Genomic DNA, 24989 nt, shown 5'->3' with positions numbered 1-24989 from the left:
ACTGACCAGAGGGAATTGATGAAGTAAGTGGTTTTTTTTAACAGTAAAACTTCTGTTGGAACTGTATATGAGAATAAATTCAAACATGCCTATACAGGAGCTTGTGGTTAACCAGTTTAAGTCACAAGGCACAGAGAAAACAAAGGGCCTGTTATGCAAACGTCTTTGTATTTTCTTTCCTTACCGTTAATCTTCAGCCAAAATTTAAGGACAGTGGACTTATGGTCACTGTTACAGGTCCCATTTAGATGATCGAAGTCTTAGAACTTCGAATTTCATATGGCCGACACCATATGATCGAAGATTTAATACTTCGAACATCTAAAATCTCTGTTTAGAACGCTCAAAGTCTTAAAACTTCGATCATATGGTGTCAACCACATGAAATTCGAAGTTCTAAGACTTCGATCACCTAAATGGGACCCACTGTCACAAACCACTTCAAGCAATTGCAGAGTATGCACAACAGTAATAAAAATACCAAATGTAACACAGTAAACGCATTACTCCTTGTACAGGAATTATCAGTACTGAAAGTGGATATACCTCAACCAAAACAAAGAAAGCGAACTGCTACAATCTGCAGTATCGGGGCTGCTGCTTTATCACCATTTCATGTACTAACCCAAGAAAAAACACAATGTTAATAGCTGCTGAAAATTAAAAACATTAAACATAAAAAAAATAAATAAATAAAATAAGGGCATCAGACTACACAAAGCTTTCTTCCTGCAAAAATGGAAATAGAAGTGCGATCAACGATCAACGCAGTTATTTCACTTAAGCTACGCAGTTACAGAAAACACAATGCATGTTTCTGAAATACCTGAAGGACTCTGCGCGGCAGGAGTAGACGTTGTGCTGGTCGTGACTGAATCACAATGTCCAGTACTCCCACTGCCATTGGGGCTACTGCTGGAAGGAGGGGATGGTGAGGATGTTGGAGTAGAAGTCTGCTGGTCTATACACTGGGCTACAGCAAAACCTGTTAAAAAAGGACAACGTAACATTACACCTTACCATCTGTATAAAAGGACAAAGTAATAATAAACCTTACCATCTGTATAAAAGGACAAAGTAATAATAAACCTTACCATCTGTATAACAGGACAAAGTAATAATAAACCTTACCATCTGTATAAAAGGACAATGTAACATTACACCTTACCATCTGTATAAAAGGACAAAGTAATAATAAACCTTACCATCTGTATAAAAGGACAAAGTAATAATAAACCTTACCATCTGTATAAAAGGACAAAGTAATAATAAACCTTATCATCTGTATAAAAGGTCAAAGTAATAATAAACCTTACCATCTGTATAAAAGGACAAAGTAATAATAAACCTTACCATCTGTATAAAAGGACAAAGTAATAATAAACCTTACCATCTGTATAAAAGGACAAAGTAATAATAAACCTTACCATCTGTATAAAAGGACAAAGTAATAATAAACCTTACCATCTGTATAACAGGACAAAGTAATAATAAACCTTACCATCTGTATAAAAGGACAACGTAACATTACACCTTACCATCTGTATAAAAGGACAAAGTAATAATAAACCTTACCATCTGTATAAAAGGACAATGTAACATTACACCTGACCATCTGTATAAAAGGACAAAGTAATAATAAACCTTACCATCTGTATAAAAGGACAAAGTAATAATAAACCTTACCATCTGTATAAAAGGACAAAGTAATAATAAACCTTACCATCTGTATAAAAGGACAAAGTAATAATAAACCTTACCATCTGTATAAAAGGACAAAGTAATAATAAACCTTACCATCTGTATAAAAGGACAATGTAACATTACACCTTACCATCTGTATAAAAGGACAAAGTAATAATAAACCTTACCATCTGTATAAAAGGACAATGTAACATTACACCTTACCATCTGTATAAAAGGACAAAGTAATAATAAACCTTACCATCTGTATAACAGGACAAAGTAATAATAAACCTTACCATCTGTATAAAAGGACAAAGTAATAATAAACCTTACCATCTGTATAAAAGGACAAAGTAATAATAAACCTTACCATCTGTATAAAAGGACAAAGTAATAATAAACCTTACCATGTGCATAAAAGGACAAAGTAATAATAAACCTTACCATCTGTATAACAGGACAAAGTAATAATAAACCTTACCATCTGTATAAAAGGACAATGTAACATTACACCTTACCATCTGTATAACAGGACAAAGTAATAATAAACCTTACCATCTGTATAAAAGGACAAAGTAATAATAAACCTTACCATCTGTATAAAAGGACAAAGTAATAATAAACCTTACCATCTGTATAAAAGGACAAAGTAATAATAAACCTTACCATCTGTATAACAGGACAAAGTAATAATAAACCTTACCATCTGTATAAAAGGACAAAGTAATAATAAACCTTACCATCTGTATAAAAGGACAAAGTAATAATAAACCTTACCATCTGTATAAAAGGACAAAGTAATAATAAACCTTACCATCTGTATAAAAGGACAAAGTAATAATAAACCTTATCATCTGTATAAAAGGTCAAAGTAATAATAAACCTTACCATCTGTATAAAAGGACAAAGTAATAATAAACCTTACCATCTGTATAACAGGACAAAGTAATAACAAACCTTACCATCTGTACAAAAGGACAAAGTAATAATAAACCTTACCATCTGTATAAAAGGACAAAGTAATAATAAACCTTACCATCTGTATAAAAGGACAATGTAACATTACACCTTACCATCTGTATAAAAGGACAAAGTAATAATAAACCTTACCATCTGTATAACAGGACAAAGTAATAATAAACCTTACCATCTGTATAAAAGGACAAAGTAATAATAAACCTTACCATCTGTATAAAAGGACAAAGTAATAATAAACCTTACCATCTGTATAAAAGGACAATGTAACATTACACCTTACCATCTGTATAAAAGGACAAAGTAATAATAAACCTTACCATCTGTATAAAAGGACAATGTAACATGACACCTTACCATCTGTATAAAAGGACAAAGTAATAATAAACCTTACCATCTGTATAAAAGGACAAAGTAATAATAAACCTTACCATCTGTATAACAGGACAAAGTAATAATAAACCTTACCATCTGTATAAAAGGACAAAGTAATAATAAACCTTACCATCTGTATAAAAGGACAAAGTAATAATAAACCTTACCATCTGTATAAAAGGACAAAGTAATAATAAACCTTACCATCTATATAAAAGGACAAAGTAATAATAAACCTTACCATCTGTATAAAAGGACAAAGTAATAATAAACCTTACCATCTGTATAAAAGGACAAAGTAATAATAAACCTTACCATCTATATAAAAGGACAAAGTAATAATAAACCTTACCATCTGTATAAAAGGACAAAGTAATAATAAACCTTACCATCTGTATAAAAGGACAAAGTAATAATAAACCTTACCATCTGTATAACAGGACAAAGTAATAATAAACCTTACCATCTGTATAAAAGGACAAAGTAATAATAAACCTTACCATCTGTATAAAAGGACAAAGTAATAATAAACCTTACCATCTGTATAAAAGGACAAAGTAATAATAAACCTTACCATCTGTATAACAGGACAAAGTAATAATAAACCTTACCATCTGTATAAAAGGACAAAGTAATAATAAACCTTACCATCTGTATAAAAGGACAGGGTAACATTACACCTTACCATCAGTAAAACAAAACGGACAAGGTAATACTACACCTTAACATCTGTATAACAAAAAGGACAATGTAACATCACACCTTACCATCTGTATAACAAAAAGAACAGAGTAACATTACACCTTACCATCTGTACAATAACAAGGACAATGTAATATTACACCTTACCATCTGTATAACAAAAAGAACAGGGTAACATTACACTTTACCATCTGTATAACAAAACGGACAAGGTAATACTACACCGTCCCATCTGTATAACAAAAAGGACAGGGTAACAATTTACCTTAACATCTGTATAACAAAACGGACAAGGTAATACTACACCGTACCATCTGTATAACAAAAAGGACAGGGTAACATTTTACCTTAACATCTGTATAACAAAAAGACAAGGTAACATTACACCTTACCATCTGTACAGTAAAAAGGACAATATAACATTACACCTTACCAACTGTATAACAAAAAGGACAACGTAACATTACACCTTACCATCTGTATAAAAAAAAGGACAATGTAACATTACACCTTACCATCTGTATAAAAGGACAAAGTAATAATAAACCTTACCATCTGTATAACAGGACAAAGTAATAATAAACCTTACCATATGTATAAAAGGACAAAGTAATAATAAACCTTACCATCTGTATAAAAGGACAAAGTAATAATAAACCTTACCATCTGTATAAAAGGACAATGTAACATTACACCTTACCATCTGTATAAAAGGACAAAGTAATAATAAACCTTACCATCTGTATAAAAGGACAATGTAACATGACACCTTACCATCTGTATAAAAGGACAAAGTAATAATAAACCTTACCATCTGTATAAAAGGACAAAGTAATAATAAACCTTACCATCTGTATAACAGGACAAAGTAATAATAAACCTTACCATCTGTATAAAAGGACAAAGTAATAATAAACCTTACCATCTGTATAAAAGGACAAAGTAATAATAAACCTTACCATCTGTATAAAAGGACAAAGTAATAATAAACCTTACCATCTATATAAAAGGACAAAGTAATAATAAACCTTACCATCTGTATAAAAGGACAAAGTAATAATAAACCTTACCATCTGTATAAAAGGACAAAGTAATAATAAACCTTACCATCTATATAAAAGGACAAAGTAATAATAAACCTTACCATCTGTATAAAAGGACAAAGTAATAATAAACCTTACCATCTGTATAAAACGACAAAGTAATAATAAACCTTACCATCTGTATAAAAGGACAAAGTAATAATAAACCTTACCATCTGTATAACAGGACAAAGTAATAATAAACCTTACCATCTGTATAAAAGGACAAAGTAATAATAAACCTTACCATCTGTATAAAAGGACAAAGTAATAATAAACCTTACCATCTGTATAAAAGGACAAAGTAATAATAAACCTTACCATCTGTATAACAGGACAAAGTAATAATAAACCTTACCATCTGTATAAAAGGACAAAGTAATAATAAACCTTACCATCTGTATAAAAGGACAGGGTAACATTACACCTTACCATCAGTAAAACAAAACGGACAAGGTAATACTACACCTTAACATCTGTATAACAAAAAGGACAATGTAACATCACACCTTACCATCTGTATAACAAAAAGAACAGAGTAACATTACACCTTACCATCTGTACAATAACAAGGACAATGTAATATTACACCTTACCATCTGTATAACAAAAAGGACAAGGTAATATTCCAACTTACCATCTGTATAACAAAATGGACAAGGTAACATTATGCCTTACCATATGTATAACAAAAAGATAAGGTAACATTATACCTTACCATCTGTACAACAAAAAGAACAACATAACATTACACATTACCATCTGACAATAAAAAGAGAAGGTAACATTACACATCATCTGTATAAAAGGACAAGGTAATATTACACCTTCCATCTGTACAATAAAAAGGACAAGGTAATATTACACCTCACCATCTCTATAACAAAAAGGACAATGTAACATTATACCTCACCATCTGTACAACAAAAAAGACTGGGTAATATTACACATTATCATCTGAATAAAAGGTCAAGGTAACATTACACCTTCCATCTGTACAATAAAAAAGACAAGGTAATATTACACCTCACCATCTCTATAACAAAAAGGACAATGTAACATTATACCTCACCATCTGTACAACAAAAAAGACTGGGTAATATTACACCTTACCATCTGTATAACAAAAAGGACAAGGTAGCATTACACTTGCCATCTGTATAACAAAAAGGACAATGTACCATTACACCTTACCATCTGTATAACAAAAGGACAATGTAACATTACACGTTACCATCTGTATAACACAAACAACTTATTTCTGTCCTCAATAACCTATCCTTCTCACAATCGGTCACCAACTGGTTTCAGAGTTACCTGTCTGACCGCCTACAATCCGTTGTATGGCAGAATGACATATCTCCCCAACTACCTGTCTCCATAGGGGTTCCCCAAGGATCCATCCTTGGACCCCTACTCTTCTCTGTTTTCACAAATAATCTAGCCTCTACCACCACACAGGGCACACTCATACAATACACAGATGACTCGACCATCATCTGCTCAGCCCAGTCCCTACTCAAACTGCAAAAAGTCACACAGGAAGCCTTTTCCTCTGTTGAAACTTGGTTATCCGATGCCCAATTAATACTCAACCCAAACAAAACTAAACTACTCATCTTCCAACCCACCAAACATACTCAAAACAACTCTCACTTTAACATCACAGCAAAAGACAACACCACTATATACCCAACTGAACACACCAAATTGCTAGGAGTGGAAATAGACAATAAACTAAAATTTGACATTCACATATCCATGACCATAAAAAAGTCCACAAAAAACTAGAAGGCTTATACAGAAATAAGCATCTTCTCACCAAAGCAGCAAAGATTTCAATAGCAAATTCCCACCTTATCTCCACCCTACTTTATGCCTCTCCAATATATACCAACCTAAGGCAATGCGATCTAAACAAGCTAGAGACCTGCTACAACAAAATTGCCACCACAGGGCATCCTACCGTAGTCACCACTGTCTCTCACTTGCTGAACTGGGCTGGCTTGAACTCCCTCACCTCCTTCAATGGTATCAACTCTCACTCGCCCACAAACTAGTAAACCATCCACTAAATATCCCATCCCTCCAGAATCTACTCCAACCCTATCGCATCACCAGACCACTAAAATCCAGCAACAAAAATCACTTGCAGATCACTAAGGCCAATAACTCTACTGTAACTCTATTACCTTGTCCGTTTTGTTATACAGATGGTAAGGTGTAATGTTGCATTGTCTTTCTGTTATACAGATGGTAAGGTATAGGTTCATAGGTTCATACTAGGCTATCTGCCCAAGGGCATTTATAAGCCTAGCCCATAGTTATGTGGCTTTCGCCACCCCTTTAGTTTGAATAAAAACTATGCCTATCATTTTTCTGTGCCTCTGTCAAGCAGTGACACTGAAGTAATCCCTGGGGTATATCTGCAATCTCCCATCCATTGGTCAAGATTCCTCTTGAACAAGGCCAGCGAGGTGCTCTGCCTCACATGTACCGGGATTTTGTTCCACAGCATAGGGAGTCTCTGGGTGATGAATCTGTCCCTCCAGCACGTTCTATTTATAACCGTGTCAAGGTTTAAGTCTCCCCCTTGTGGTTCTGAGGGATCTAGATTTTTGAGGTGAAGCATATTCATCAAATCTGGGTTTGACATGGCCTTATATGTCAGGCACAGGTCACCTCTGAGCAAGCGGTATGAGACTGAATAGAGCTGGAGTTCTTTCAGTCGGCAGCATAAGACATATTTTTGAGACCCTTTATCCTTTTGGTGAGGAACTTTGGGGCCTTTCAAGCTGCAGCAGGTGTCTGGTCAGATACATTCGAACGGGCATTGTACTCAATCATAGGTCTAATGAGTGATGAGTACAGGGGGACGATGACCTCCCTTGATCTAGATGTGAATCCCTTCATGATCAGGTGGGCGATATAGAAGGTTTTCCTAACTACTTTAGCAACATGAGTGTCAAATGAAAGGCTACTGTCAACTTAGGTCCCCAGATCCCTGATGACTTTTTCTGTGCTCAGTGGATTGCCACCTATATGGTAGCTAGGGGTAACCTTGTTTTTCCCGAAGGGTATGACTATGCATTTTTGGCGCTTAACTTCAGGCCATGGCTCTGGCACCAGTTATCCGCTTCTGTGAGGCCCTTCTGGAGGATATCAGTGTCAGATGTGTTTTCACTATGGCTTCTAGTTTGCAGTCATCTGCAAACTTTGTCAGCCATAACCCTCCTGTGTTTGCTTGTACTTCAGAAAAGTAGATGCGAACAAGAGTGGACCCAGGACTGAGCCCTGTGGGACACCACTTGTGACAGGCTTTGAGTCTGACATGGCTCCAGCAACTCTGACCCTGTGGGTTCTGTCACTTAGCCAGTTTGCAACCCATCTTGTGATGTATGGGTTTACATTCAAGCTGATGAGTTTTTCGATGATACCTGAGTGGGGTATTGTGTCAAGGCCTTTGCCAGGTCGAGGTAGGCTGTATGGACTGCCTTTCCTCATCAATGGCCTTGGTGACTGTCTCGAAAAAGTCAACCAAGTTTAAGAGGCAGGATCTGCCTTTGACAAAGCCAAACTGGGTTGGATCCAAAGTCTGCAAGTTTCCTATGTCTTTATTTATGAGTTCCATTATGATCCTCTCCATGGCTTTGCAGATAAGGCTTGTCAAGCTAATGGGGCGGTAATTTCCAGGGTCTGTGGAGGCACCGCCTTATGAAGTGGGACCACAGTCGCCGCGGCGCCCACCCTTGGTGATCCTGAGGTGAGGCTAAGATTAAACAGCTGTCCTAACTGTGGGTTTAATTCCTCGTTGAGTTCATGAAGCACACAGCCGGGGACACCATCCGTCCCATGGATGCTGTGTTTTTGCCTTAGTGAGGGCAGTTCTCACCTGGGCGTTGGAGATGTTTGGGGCTACAATCCTCTGGAATAGATATATCTCCTTTGGGGAGGGGGAGTTTGCACTGAACCTGTCAGCCAGTATGTTAGCAATGTGTGTAGGTTCAGTAATTTTCACATCATTTTGAACTAATTCTGAGCATATCTGGGAGTTTCCTCCTAGGTTTCTAACATAGCTAAAGAAGGCCTTATGATTGTCTTTAGAGTCCTTTTTTCTCTCAAAATTTGCCTTGGATGATTTTATGAGAGCTCTTAGTTTTTACTTATAATGATCAAAGGTGTCTTACCTTTCAAGGATTTTGCTCTATCTTGTAGTAGCTTCCTCCTTTTGTTGTAGAGCTTGTTTATGGCTGGGGTCCACCAGACTGGACGCTTGCCTTTGGTACAGAGAGTCTTAGTTTTGTTTGGGATTGCCTGATCCATGCAGTCCTGTAGGTGCTGGTAGAAGGCATTTGTAAGTGATTCAGCGGTTTGAGTAATGTTTACCACTGGCTCAGGGGCCTTAAAGGAGACCACACTAGTTTTAGAAGTGTGAAATCGGCTTTTGAGAAGTTTTTCACTGTGGTCTTTTTGTTTCAGGTGGGCGGGATGAGGACCTCCAGCGAGATTAGTTTATGATCTGATCTCACCAGTGAGGGGTATACTTCGGTGTTGAACATTTTGATCCCATGTTCGTGATGATGAGATCAAGTATGTTTTCTCCTCTTGTGGGGATGGTGACTAGTTGTTCCATGGCATTTGAGTTTATGAACTCCAGGAATCTTTGGGTTAAAGTGTTCGCTTGAGTAGTGTTCCCAGTCTATATTAGGGTAGTTGAAGTCACCTAGTATGATGGTGTTTGGAGATACATTTATCCTCCAATGTTTTCAGGAAGGCCATGTGAGGTTCCTGAGTTTGAGAGGGTGGCCTGTAACATGCTACAAATTGCAGAGCAGTCTTGCCTATGGTTAATTGCACCTGGATGGTCTCCGATGCATCGTGCATTACCTTGAGGTGTGGGTGTCCTTTATGAATATGGACACCCTCCTTTCTTGGTGTTGTCTGGATTTTGGGGCCGGAACGCATGATATGAGGTGAAACCTGTTAGTGCTGGGGTGCTCTCGAGCCTTGAACCAGGTTTCTGTCACAGCACAGACATCGATGTTCTCCATATTGAGAGGGGCCTCGAAAAGTGCATCTTGAGATTGAGACTTCTGGCATTGAGCAGCATTGCCCTTAGTTTTTTCCTTTTTGGTGTTCTAGGTGGTAGGTTTAGAATTTGAGCCTTGCCTAAAAAAGGCACTATGGGGGTGGCAAGAGCCTTTGCCAATATCCAGAAGCCCAGGGATGACAGGTGCAAGCCGTCCCTTGTGAAGCAGCGTGGCTTGTCCAGCATGTCATCCCAGGCAGACAGACATTGGATCCCCTTTGAATGACACCAGAATTTAAGCCAATTATTAAAGCTGATCATCTTATCACTGTATTGTGGCATCATTCTAGGTGAAGGTAGGATACTGCTCAAGGTCAGGGTCATACCTGCCTGGGCTACATAATCAGAGAGCTCCTCGATGTCCCTTTCATGTAGTCCAAGGAGGTGCGTCTCAGGTCGTTGACACCAGCGTGGACAATGACTGAGTCGCACTTGTACCTGCTGTTGAGAGACCTGAGTGCTTGCGTTATGTGGCGGATTCTAGCCCGACAGGCAGCTTACTGTGACCTTCTCCTTACTCAGTCTGGTGAGCTGGACGCCAGTGTGTCTGACTATGGAATCACCAATGATAAGTGTGTCTGGCATTTTGTTTGGCCTTAAGGGCTGTGACTGTTTGACACTCTGACTGTGTGGTCTATGTGTTGCATGTGTTGGGTCGTGAGGTGGTAGTTGTTTGGGTGTCTGCTTTGGTGGCCTCTGCTGTTTTGGTAAATTTTTGATCAGAGCCTCCGAGTATGTCTTTGTGTGAGTATGTGTATGATTTGAAGTTGTGATGGTACCATGTGTGACTGGGTATGTATTGTGTGTGGTTACCTTCTCATCCTGTCTGGTCTTGCCAGTCCTATGTTGAGAGAGCTCAGCCTCCAGTTTGGCCATATAGTTGCATCTCGCATGTATTTGTGTTTTGTGGGAGAAGGAGAGGATTGTCTGTGTACATGAGGCAATTATAACATTGCCTCAATATTCCCAGGTTCACCAGTTGAGCTGGAGAGGACACTAGCAACTGATCCCTCGACATACTAGAAGTAGTAGATAAAGAGACTTTCAAAGGACTCGGGAAGTGGGTTTTAGGCTGGTGGGGTACTATCTATAATAAGAGTGCTTTATCAAGGTGCAAGTACTGTAGGAGTAAGTGCTAGGCTTTACAGATAGAGAATAGTCTACTTGGGAATCAAGTAGAGATGAACTTTTCAGTTATAGGATATGCTGGTTAGATCAGCAGTACAGCTCGAGGAAGGTAGTTCTAAGGGAAAATTTGAAGAGTGGAATTTAGATGGCCCGAATAGTTTAACCTTGTTTAACCGCCGCTGCTCTTGTGTGCAACAGTGGCAACCTTGTCTTTTTGTTATGCAGATGGTAAGGTGTATTGTTACCCTGTCCTTTTTATTATACAGATGGTAAGGTGTAATGTTACATTGTCAGTTTTGTTATACAGATGGTGAGGTGTAATATTACCTTGTCCTTTTATATAGATGGCAAGTGTAATGTTATCCTGGCCTTTGTGTTATACAGATGGTAAGGTGTAATGTTGCCCAGTACTTTTTGTTATACAGATGGTAAGGTGTAATGTTACATTGTCCTTTTTATTGTACAGATGGTAAGGTGTAATGATATGTTGTCCTTTGTGTTATTTATTTATTTATTTATATTTGTTGACCGGTAGTGTCCGACTGGACGTAGATCCATTTTCAGCGGAGGCCCGGGGAGAAAAGCTCCACAGTTAAAATAAACAGACAGTAGTTACATTGGATTACATAGCGATTAACAATTCACATAGCAATTACTTACAACATATTTACAGATGAAGAACATAGTACATCAGTAGACAACTAGAATCTTTATCTGTGAAGTAAAAAGTATAAAGTTTTGAAGTGGGTGCATGATGGTATGGAGGTAATTGTGGGTGGGAGTGAGTTCCATAATTTGGCTATGGCGCAAGAGAATAGTGCTTCACCAGCAGAGTTATTGGCCTTAGTGATCTGCAAGTGATTTTTGCTGCTGGATCTTAGTGGTCTGGTGGTGCGATAGGGTTGGAATAGATTCTGGAGGGATAGGACATTTAGTGGATGGTTTACTAGTTTGTGGGCGAGTGAGAGTTGATACCACTGAAGGAGGTGAGGGAGTTCAAGCCAGCCCAGTTCAGCAAGTGAGAGACAGTGGTGACTACGGTAGGATGCCCCTGTGGCGAATTTGGCGATTTTGTTGTAGCAGGTCTCTAGCTTGTTTAGATCACATTGCCTTAGGTTGGTATATATTGGAGAGGCATAAAGTAGGGTGGAGATAAGATGGGAATTTGCTATTGAAATCTTTGCTGCTTTGGTGAGAAATTGCTTATTTCTGTATAACGCTCCTAGTTTTTTGTGGACTTTTTTTATAGTCATGAATATGTGAATGTCAAATTTTAGTTTATTGTCTATTTCCACTCCTAGCAATTTGGTGTGTTCAGTTGGGTATATAGTGGTGTTGTCTTTTGCCATGATGTTAAAGTGAGAGTTGTTTTGAGTATGCTTGGTGGGTTGGAAGATGAGTAGTTTAGTTTTGTTTGGGTTGAGTATTAATCGGGCATCGGATAACCATGTTTCAACAGAAGAAAAGGCGTCCTGTGTGACTTTTTGCAGTGTTGATAGGGACTGGGCTGAGCAGGTGATGGTCGAGTCATCTGCGCATTGTATGAGTGTGCCATGTTTGGTGGCAGAGGCTAGATTATTGGTGTAAACAGAGAAGAGTAGGGGTCCAAGGATGGATCCTTGGGGAACCCCTATGTTGACAGGTAGTTCGGGAGATATGTCATTCTGCCATACAACGGATTGTTGGCGCTCAGACAGGTAACTCTGAAACCAGTTGGTGACTGACTGTGAGAAGGATAGGTTATTGAGGACAGAGATAAGTTGTTTGTGTGGGATCATGTCAAATGCTTTAGATAGGTCTTGGAAAGTAGCAGAGGAGAAGTAGCCATTGTTTTTATGCTGAAGGACAGTGTTAGTAAAGGAGAGTAAGGCAGTGGTGGTGCTATGGTTTGGTCGGAAACCATGCTGAGTACTGGAAAGGAGGTTGTTAGTAAGGAGGTAGTCTGAGACCTAAGAGTGTATGCATCTCTCTAGTATTTTGGAGAGTGGAGAGAGAATAGCTATGGGGCGGTAATTGGTTAGTTCTGTGGAGGGTCCGCCTTTGTGGAGGGGAATTATATGTGATACTTTCCACAGTGTGGGAACGTAACTTTCTGACAGAGATCAGTTAATCAAGATGGATACTGGGTAGGCCAGAGCATCAGCTGTGATTTGTAGGTATTCACTTGGGAGGCTGTCTGCTGCTAATTTGGTGGGTTTAAGTTTTGTTAAGAGTTTTTCTATGTTGGAGGTAGGTACAGGAGAAAAAGAGAAGGCAGTGGGGAGATTACTAGTTGAAGGTGTGGGTTGCAGGGGAGGGGGGTTGTGTTGTTTAGCTAGTGATAGTATGGTTTGGGTGAAGTGTGTGTTGAATGAGGAAGCAATATTTTCTGAGGAGTGAGGGATGTTAGGAGGGGGGGGGTACTGACTTTACCTGGGTGGAGGATGGAGTTTATGGAGGACCAGAACTGTTTGGGGCTGTGTTGTGAGGAGTCTAGGGCAGACTGGTAGTATTGGGATTTGTCCTGTTTTATCAGCTTTTTGACTCTATTGCGTAGTTCTAGGAATTTCTGTCTAGCTGAGGGGGTTTTGGTTTTGCGCCAGTGCTCCCAGGCTTTATCCCTGTTTTTCATTTCTGACTTAGTGGTTTTCTGTAGCCATGGGGAGGGTTGTGCTTTGGTTCTGGAGAATCTTATGGGGGCATGGTAATTAAGGATGTTCAGGAAGGTAGTATTAAAAAATTCAACTGCATCATCTAGACTGAGGTACTTAGAGGATGCCAGTTACATTCTTTGAGGGATGAGATGAATGTGAGTGGGTTAAAGTTTAGTTTTTTTATGTATTTGACGGTAGAAGACAGGTTTAGCTTGGTATAGGTATTTTTTGAGTAGGAATGCTGGGGAGTGATCACTGAGGCTATCTGATAAGCAGCCTGTTGAATATGACTGGGGGCTCTTACTGACTAGTATCCAATCCAGGGTAGTGTGCTTGGTGGAGTTTTTATTTATCCTGGTTGGTGACTGGACTAGTTGAGTGAAGCCATGAAGGTGTACATGATGGGATGAATTGTTGCCAGAACAGGATTGCCAGTCAATATTGAAATCACCTAAGATGATAGTTTCTTGGGGGAGATGGTGGGTAGACCAGCTGAGGAGGTTTTCTATGGGAGGGATGTTTTGGCCAGGTGGGAAGTAGCATCCAATTATGTTGATGGTTTTGTTTTGGTTAATTTTGAGCTTGGTATATATTATTTCTTCATTGCCTATTTGTGGAGCTGATGATTTTAAGATCTGGATGTTTAGATGCTGTTTAAATATTATAGCTACACCACCTCCTTTTTTGTTTAGCTGGTCTACTCTTAGTATGCCGTAACCTGTAGGGAGTATTTGCTCACTGGTAATGTGAGGTTTTAGCCAGGTTTCTGTCAGGATGACTATATCTGGGGAGTACAAGTCTATGGTGGCATGGAGTTTATGGACTTTGTTGGATATACTTCTAATATTTAGGCATAGTAGAAGAAAGTCACTTGGCTTTCTATTGGCTGTAATATGGGAGAAGTTGTGGTTTCTAGTCTGATTATGAAGATTGGGGTTGGAGATGGTAGGGCCAAGGTTGGGGTGGATGTCTCCACTTAGGGCTAGGTTTGATAAGCATGAGATTATTAGTTTTCTCAGTTTTTGAATGTGTTTGATTATAAGGGAAACTTTATGATTGTGCTCTGTGGGTAATAGGTATGGTGGGAGGGTTACTATGTTAAGTTGTAGGGATGCTTTATGATTGAGTAATATAGTTGGTAGAATATGTGGGGGGTGCATAGGGATGGTTCTTGAGCTAGAAGGAGGGGAGCTGAGTGTGGGTGAGACATGAGTGGTGGTGTGAGTAGTAGTACAGTGGTAGTGGTTGAGTGGGGGAATGATGGAGCTTTGGTAGGATGTAAGATATGCAAGGAGAGTGCATGCAGTGAGCATAGGAAATGTATGCTTGTACATGTTAGTTGAGGAGGTGTGATAGTAGTGGGAAGATGGAGGAGGTAGTGTTGGGTTAGTGCTGTGGTTGGCTATTAGAAAGATGGGAGGGGTTTGAGTGCAATAAAGGTGGGACCACTGGGGGCAGGAGGAAATAGGGGGCAGGGTGGGGAGCGAAGCAGGTACAGACCCTGTTAGTTGCTGGTATGACGGGCTGGAAAACAATCACAACGCAAAGACAAGTATGTGTTAAGAAACAATCACAACTGACCAAGGTTAGGACCAAAATTACACCTTCAATTGTGTATAAAAGGGCAACTTAACATTACACTTTACCACCTGTATAACAAAAAGACAAGGCAACATTACACCTTACCATCTGTATAGCAAAAAGGACAGGGTAATATTACACCTTACCGTCTGTACAATAAAAAAGACAATGTAATACTACACCTTACAATATGTATAAAAAGAACAAGGTAATATTACACCTTACCATCTGCATAACAAAAAGGACAGGGTAACATTACACCTTACCATCTGTATAACAGAAAGACAATGCAACATTACACCTTACCATCTGTATAACAAAAAAACAAGGTAACATTATACCTTACCATCTGTACAACAAAAAGAACAGGGTAACATTACACCTTACCATCTGTATAACAAAAAAACAAGGTAACATTATACCTTACCATCTGTACAATAAAAAGGACAAGGTAATATTACACCTTACCATCTGCATAACAAAAAGACAAGGTAACATTATACCTTACCATCTGTATAACAGAAAGACAATGCAACATTACACCTTACCATCTGTATAACAAAAAAACAAGGTAACATTATACGTTACCATCTGTACAATAAAAAGGACAAGGTAATATTACACCTTGCCCTCTGTACAACAAAAAGGACAGCGTAACATTACACCCTACCATCTGTATAACAAAGAAAAAAACAAGGTGACCTTATACCTTACCATCTGTATAACAGAAAGACAAGGTAACATTACACCATACCATCTGTACAATAAAAAGGACAAGGTAATATTACACCTTACCATCTGTACAATAAAAAGACAAGGTAATATTACACCTTGCCATCTGTATAACAGAAAAGACAAGGTAACATTACACCTTACCATCTGTACAATAAAAAGGATAAGGTAATATTACACCTTGCCATCTGTATAACAAAAAAGACAAGGGAACATTATACCTTACTATATGTATAACAAAAAGGACAGGATAACATTACATCTTACCATATGTATAAAAGGACAGGGTAATATTACACCTTATCAGCTGTATAACAAAAAGGACAATGTAACATTACACCTTACCATCTGTACAATAAAAAGGCCAATGTAATATTACACCTTGCCATATCTATATCAAAAAGGACAGGGGAACATTATACCTTACCATCTGTATAACAAAAAGACAAGGTAACATTACATTTTCCCATCTGTACAATAAAAAGGTCAAGGTAACATTACACCTTATCATCTGTATAAAAGGACAAGGTAATATTACACCTTATGCGTTAGTGTTGTCGCCTCACAGTAAGACTCTGTCCGGTTTGATTCTCAGCTAGAGCGTCTTCTCTGTGGAGACATGCGTGAATGGGCGTACCTTCGTTGAAGGTTGTGCGTCAGGGCTGGCAACTCGGCACGTAAAAATCTTCTGCCAATCATTAGCAGACCGGAGTTCTGCTGTGGTGACCCCTAACCAGGAAAAGCCGGAAGACAACCATCTTTATAACAAAAAGGACAGGGTGACATTACACCTTACCATCTGTACAATAAAAAGGACAAGGTAATATTACACCTTGTCATCTGTATAACAAAAAGGCAAGGTAACAGTACACCTTACCATCTGTATAATAAGATGGACAAGGTAACATTACACCTTATTATCTGTATAACAAAAAGGACAGGGTAACATTACACCTCACCATCTGCACAATAAAAAAAACAGGGTAATATTACACCTTACCATCTGTATAACAAAAAAGACAAGGTAACATTAGATCTTACCATCTGTATACCAAAAAGACAAGGTAAAATTACACCTTACCATCTGTATAACAAAAAGGAGTAGGTAAAATTACACCTTACCATCTGTACAATAAAATGGATGAAGGTAACATTGCACCTTATCATATGTATAACAAAAAGGACAAGGTAATATTACACCTTACCATCTGTACAATAAAAAGGATAATGTAACATTACACCTTACCATATGTACAAAAAAGGACAATGTAATATTACACCTTACCATCTGCACAATACAAAGGATGAGGTAACATTACACCTTACCATCTGTATAAAAGGACAAGGTAATATTACACCTTCAATCTGTACAATAAAAAAAACAAGGTAATATTACACCTTACCATCTGTATAACAAAAAAGACAAGGTAACATTAGATCTTACCATCTGTATACCAAAAAGACAAGGTAAAATTACACCTTACCATCTGTATAACAAAAAGGAGTAGGTAAAATTACACCTTACCATCTGTACAATAAAATGGATGAAGGTAACATTGCACCTTATCATATGTATAACAAAAAGGACAAGGTAATATTACACCTTACCATCTGTACAATAAAAAGGACAATGTAACATTACACCTTACCATCTGTACAATAAAAAGGACAAGGTAATATTACACCTTACCATATGTACAAAAAAGGACAACGTAATATTACACCTTACCATCTGCACAATAAAAAGGATGAGGTAACATTACACCTTACCATCTGTATAAAAGGACAAGGTAATATTACACCTTCAATCTGTACAATAAAAAAAACAAGGTAATATTACACCTCACCATCTGTATATAACAAAATGGACAACTTAACATTACACCTTACCATCTGTACAATAAAAAGGACAACGGAAAATTACACCTTACCATCTGTATAAAAAGACAAGGTAGTATTACACCTCACCATCTGTATAACAAAAAGGACAATGTAACATTACACCTTAACATCTGCATAACAAAAAGGACAGGGCAACTTTACACCATACCATCTGTACAATAAAAACAACAAGGTAATATTACACCTTGCCATTTGTATAAAAAAGGACAGAGTAACATTACACCTTACTATCTGTATAACAAAAAGGGCAGGATAACATTACACCTTACCATCTGTACAATAACAAGGACAATGTAATATTACACCTTACCATCTGTATAACAAAAAGGACAGAGTAACATTACACCTTACCATCTGTATAACAAAAAGGACAGGGTAACATTACACCTTACCATCTGTATAACAAAAAGACAAGGTAACATTATACCTTACCATCTGTATAACAAAAAGACAAGGTAACATTATACCTTACCATCTGTATAACAGAAAGAGAAGGTAGCAGTACACCTTACCATCTGTAAAATAAAAGGGACAAGGTAATATTACACCTTACCATCTGTATAACAAAAAGGACAGGGTAACATTACACATTACCATCTGACAATAAAATGGATGAAGGTAACATTACACAGTATCATCTGTATAACAGAAAGGACAGCATAACATTACACCTTACCATCTGTATAACAAAAAGGACAACATAACATTACACCTTACCATCTGTACAATAAATAGGAAAAGGTAACATTACACCTTCCCATTTGTATAACAAAAAGGACACCATCTGTACAATAAAAAGGATAAGGTAATATTACACCTTACCATCTGTACAATAAAAAGGACAAGGTAATATTACACCTTGCATCTGTATAACAAAAAAGACAAGGTAACATTACACCTTACCATCTGTACAATAAAAAAACAAGTCAACATTACACCTACCAATCTGTATAACAAAAATTGACAATGTAACATTACACCTTACCATTTGTACAAAAAAAGGAGTAGGTAACATTACGCCTTACCATCTGTACAATAAAAAGTACAAGGTAACATTACACCGTACCATCTGTATCATAAAAAGGACAAGGTAACATTACACCTTACCATCTGCATAACAAATAGGACATGGTAATATTGCGCCTTATCATCTGTATAACAAAAAGGACAGTGTAACATTACACCTTACCATCTGTACAATATAAAGGACAACGTAACATTACACCTTACCATCTGTATAACAAAAAGGACAGGGTAACATTACACCTTACTATCTGTATAACAAAAAAGATAATATAAAATTACACCTTACCATCTGTATAACAAAAAATACAAGGTAAAAATTACACCTTACCCTCTGTCCAGTAAAAAGCACTAGGTAACATTACACCTTACCATCTGCACAATAAAAAGGACATGGTAACATTACATCTTACCATTTGTACAATAAAAAATACAAAGTAATATTACACCTTAACATATGTATAAAAGGACAAGGTAATATTACACCTTACCATCTGTATAACAAAAAGGATAGGGTAACATTACATCTTACCATCTCGATAACAAAAAAGGACAACGTAGTATTATACCTTCCCTTATGTATAAGAGGACAACATAACATTACACTTTACCATCTGAACAACAAGAAGGACTGGGTAACATTACACCTTCCATCTGTACAATAAAAAGGATGAGATAACATTACACCTTACCATCTGTAAAAAAGGTAATATTACACCTTACCATCTGTAAAAAAAAAAAAAAAGGACAAGGTAATATTACACCTTACCATCTGTATAACAAAAAGTGTAGGGGAACATTACACCTTACCATCTGTATAACAAAAAGGATAGGGTAACATTACATCTTACCATCTCGATAACAAAAAAGGACAACGTAGTATTATACCTTCCCTTATGTATAAAAGGACAACATAACATTACACTTTACCATCTGAACAACAAGAAGGACTGGGTAACATTACACCTTCCATCTGTACAATAAAAAGGATGAGATAACATTACACCTTACCATCTGTAAAAAAGGTAATATTACACCTTACCATCTGTAAAAAAAAAAAGGACAAGGTAATATTACACCTTACCATCTGTATAACAAAAAGGATAGGGTAACATTACATCTTACCATCTCGATAACAAAAAAGGACAACGTAGTATTATACCTTCCCTTATGTATAAAAGGACAACATAACATTACACTTTACCATCTGAACAACAAGAAGGACTGGGTAACATTACACCTTCCATCTGTACAATAAAAAGGATGAGATAACATTACACCTTACCATCTGTAAAAAAAGGTAATATTACACCTTACCATCTGTAAAAAAAAAAAAAAGGACAAGGTAATATTACACCTTACCATCTGTATAACAAAAAGTGTAGGGGAACATTACACCTTACCATCTGTATAACAAAAAGGATAGGATAACATTACATCTTACCATCTCGATAACAAAAAAGGACAACGTAGTATTATACCTTCCCTTATGTATAAGAGGACAACATAACATTACACTTTACCATCTGAACAACAAGAAGGACTGGGTAACATTACACCTTCCATCTGTACAATAAAAAGGATGAGATAACATTACACCTTACCATCTGTAAAAAAGGTAATATTACACCTTACCATCTGTAAAAAAAAAAAAAGGACAAGGTAATATTACACCTTACCATCTGTATAACAAAACGGACAAGGTAATATTACACCTTACCATATGTATAACAAAAAGGACAATGTAACATTACACCTTACCATCTGTACAATAAAAAGGACAAGGTAATATTACACCTTACCATCTGTATAACAAAAAGGACATGGTAACATTACACTTTACCATCTGTACAATATAAAGGACAACGTAATATTACACCTTATCATCTGTATAACAAAAAGGACAATGTAACATTACACCTTACCATCTGTACAATATAAAGGACAACGTAATATTACACCTTATCATCTGTATAACAAAAAGGACAATGTAACATTACACCTTACCATCTGTACAATAAAAAGGACAAGTTAATATTACACCTTAACATATTTATAAAAGGACAAGGTAATATTACACCCTAACATATTTATAAAAGGACAAAGCAACATTACACCTTATCATCTGTATAACAAAAAGGACAATGTAAAATTACACCTTACCATCTGTACAATAAAAAAGACAATGTAACATTACACCTTACCATCTGTACAATAAAAAAGACAATGTAACATTACACCTTACCATCTGTATAACAAAAAGGTCAGGGTAACATTGCACCTTACCATCTGTACAATAAAAAGGACAAGGTAATATTACACCTTGCATCTGTATAACAAAAAAGACAAGGGAACATTACACCTTACCATCTGTACAATAAAAAGGACAAGTTAATATTACACCTTAACATATTTATAAAAGGACAAGGTAATATTACACCCTAACATATTTATAAAAGGACAAAGCAACATTACACCTTATCATCTGTATAACAAAAAGGACAATGTAACATTACACCTTACCATCTGTACAATAAAAAAGACAATGTAACATTACACCTTACCATCTGTACAATAAAAAAGACAATGTAACATTACACCTTACCATCTGTATAACAAAAAGGTCAGGGTAACATTGCACCTTACCATCTGTACAATAAAAAGACAAGGTAATATTACACCTCATCAGCTGTATAAAAGGACAAGGTAACATTACACCTTACCATCTGTACAATAAAATGGATGGAGGTAGCACTACACCAGACCATATTATCATAAAAAGAGGAGATGATGAGTAGCTCATGTCACATTGTACCATGTACAATGTGTAATGATCCCAGGAAGTACAGGTAGACCTACTACTGGATAATTCTGTCAAACTGAAATCTAGATAATTAAAATATTGGAGCAAAGCAGCCACTGTATAAAACTAATGGGAGTAACGCATTCAGTGAAAAGATGACAGAAGGAATGTGGAATGTTCTGAAAGGGAAACAATGTAAACATTTCTAAAATGATAACTAGCATGAAGTTCTAGGCACACACGATCTGCAGGATACATTTCCATGAGAACAACAGACTTAAATTAAGGTGATATATATATATTTATATAAAAACACATGTAAATGAGGTTGAACAATAACTTTGAAAGCTGAAATAAATCAACTGGACAGACAGAACATAGCGCACATCAGGACAATTTGCATAATGATATAGAGCATAACAGGAAGCTATTTTATAGATATATACAATGTGGTAGGAGCAAAGATATACAAACAGATAAATTGTGTGTACATTTTACCATTTATTGTCAGACACAACACTTTGTAGATGTATTTACAAAGCATAACGGAAAACAGTTTAGCTTTACAAAAGAGGTAATTTATGATAGCAACATCCAGGTAACTTCAGATACTGAAATTAAATTACACTAGATTTAAAAGTAATAAACAGCCTAAACCCACGTAAAACACACCGAGGAGACAGAATTAGTGCCCATATAAACCAAGAAGTCTTCAGTGTGAACTTATACAGCCATTATATCTTTTATTTACTAGGTAAAGTATAGACAGATTCCACTAGATTGGAGAAGTGCATTTATTAAACCCATTTTAAGGGAAAGGGGAGTGTAGGAAAACTCAGAATCGTAACTTTACTTTCTTGTTATGAAAAAATAATGGAGGTTATTTTCGATTAATTATTGTCAGAAAAGGAAAGGCTGGCACATGAAACTATATATCAGCATATAAGTGTTGAAACGAGCTCTCTAATTACCTGTAACATTATGTTCTATATAATATAGCAGTAGCTATAAACAATCGCCTTCTATTATAACATATCTATACCTATCTTCAGCATTTGATAGAGTCACATATAAACTCAAAAATCAAAATCAAAAATTAGAAAAAACAGGTATTAATTAAATCTTGATAAGATAAATAGCTGCATGGCTTACAAACAGAACATAGGAAGTATATAGCAGCTGGGCACGTGAAATTCTAGCTTGCAGCCAGAGTGTCTTACGGGGCTCTGTCCTATATGCCCTTACTTGTTTAGTTTGTATCTCTCTGATGACAGGAAAATAAGAACATTTATTACATTTGTCTACAAAACAACTTGACTCAATTTACCAGTTGGGCATAGGAGAATAATATTCTAATAAAAATAACAAAAACTAAGCAATAGGGGCAAAAGGTGCTGATTTTAGTGTCTACGTGAACCAAACACCCTTGGGAACATGGGTTGAACTTGGCTAGGCATGAAAGGGCACTGAGGACATTAGCCTAGCAACCTTCTATCATCCTATGATATGAGACTTGACTGGCACAGAATGAAAGGTAAATATTTAACACGGTACACAATTACTGAAACTGTGCAGTCCTTTAAGGCCTTGAGAGTACGGATAGATCCAGCTTTGAGGTCTTCTGATCATATCAACTGATTAATTATTGATAGTTATAAAACTATTGGCTATATATATGTAAAATCTTATAATGTCTAGCAAATCAGAAATAACGATATGATTCGTTGTAAGTTATATTAGACCCTAACAAGCGATATGATTCGTTGTAAGTTATATATATACAAACAGACAAATTGTGTGTACATTTTACCATTTATTCTCAGACACAACATTTTGTAGATGTATTTACAAAACATAACGGAAAACAGTTTAGCTTTACAAAAGAGGTAAAGCGATATGATTCGTTGTAAGTTATATTAGACCCTAACAAGCGATATGATTCGTTGTAAGTTATATTAGACCCTAACAAGGGATACGATTCGTTGTAAGTTATATTAGACCCTAACAAGCGATATGATTCGTTGTAAGTTATACTAGACCCTACCAAGCATTAACGAAACATCAGGCAATATGTATAGGACATTATACACTAGTGAGAGGTGCACTAACTACATAAGACAATAGTAATAATAATATACAGACTTTATAAGAAAACTAGCATAAGTATATTGGAAAGACAACAGTGGGAATATACCAATGGCACCCATGGATGCAAACGTTTAAGTTGCTATGAAAAAATTATGTGTCTCAGAGGAAACTGTTCAGGTAAATAAGGCATTTACAGATAACTACCTCTGGGAAATGGTTGGGTTTATCAAAACAGCATTAAAGAAATGCCAGACAAGCTGTATATACATACAGTAGTGAGAGATGTACTAATATGGCAGGGTAGCGGACACCTGGAATATACTACCAAATTATATTAAAGTAAGTACTAGTTTAGATATTTTTAGTAACAGCCTGAACTCTTATCATTGAGATGAATGTTCTGATTTATAACTTGTAGGCTAGAAATGCATTATTACCCATATTCTAGTGAATGTTTTAAAGCTAAACTAAACTGGGGTGCTACGACTTTAAGTACCTAGAAAGCCTATAGATTTAATCTAGTCTCCACTTCTGTTTGGCGAAATGCAATCTAAACTTCTTCGCTCTATAATGCCTGAAAAAAGACAAAAGTACCGAGGGACCAAAGGTGCAACATGCTTTGGTTATACAGAAGATAGGATTGATCTTGACACGCTTAGGGAGCAAAGCACACAGACTATTCCCAGCTGAGATTCCTGTCTTCTACAAAATTCACACCTGTGGGTCATTTAAAGGATTAACACTTCATGCTGTGATTTTGGGAGCAAGTTCTGGCTTTTGAGCTAAAAGAAGAGGCACCCTCATATTATGGAAGAACTCACCAGTAATGCCTAAAGTAAAAGGTCCTTTACCCCTAGAAATATGGAAGATGAAAATGTTTTCACTATATGGACTTTGACATGCCTATCAGAAGGACACTTTAAAATCCATGGAGAGCATTGTTGTTCAACTTTCTTCAATTAGAAGTAGATGAAAATCTGAACAAAGCAATTATATGAGCCTGAAAGCTCATTTTTTATTTAGAGCTGTTCCCCCCACTTGGAAACTCTGCAAATACAGAGTAGTCCTAACAAACTCCCAAAGTACTGGACAACAAGGAAGCATCCTCAAATGCACAGTGTGGGTTACAGCCTACGGCCTGTTTGATTAATAGTTTTTGTTTTTTAAATAGTTTAGACATAGAAGTCTGT

At 36.8% G+C, this 24989-nt stretch overlaps 1 protein-coding gene across 1 annotated transcript in view; it reads right to left on the bottom strand.

The window, feature by feature from the left end:
* The window catches only part of CLEC16A (C-type lectin domain containing 16A), a gene marked incomplete in the record, with an annotated part of 3039290 nt that overhangs the window by 198215 nt on the left and 2816086 nt on the right, over positions 1-24989 (bottom strand). Inside the window, 1 exon segment of the mRNA XM_044089149.1 lies at positions 827-985. Within this exon segment, the coding sequence (XP_043945084.1) occupies positions 827-985 (159 nt within the window).

The sequence above is a fragment of the Protopterus annectens genome, chromosome 12.part0 (genome assembly GCF_019279795.1).
Source record: "Protopterus annectens isolate FY-2018-M chromosome 12.part0, PAN1.0, whole genome shotgun sequence".
Classification (NCBI taxonomy): Eukaryota; Metazoa; Chordata; order Ceratodontiformes; family Protopteridae; genus Protopterus; species Protopterus annectens.
Note: the sequence above shows the minus strand (reverse complement) of the source record. Positions and strands in the feature narration are given on the sequence as shown.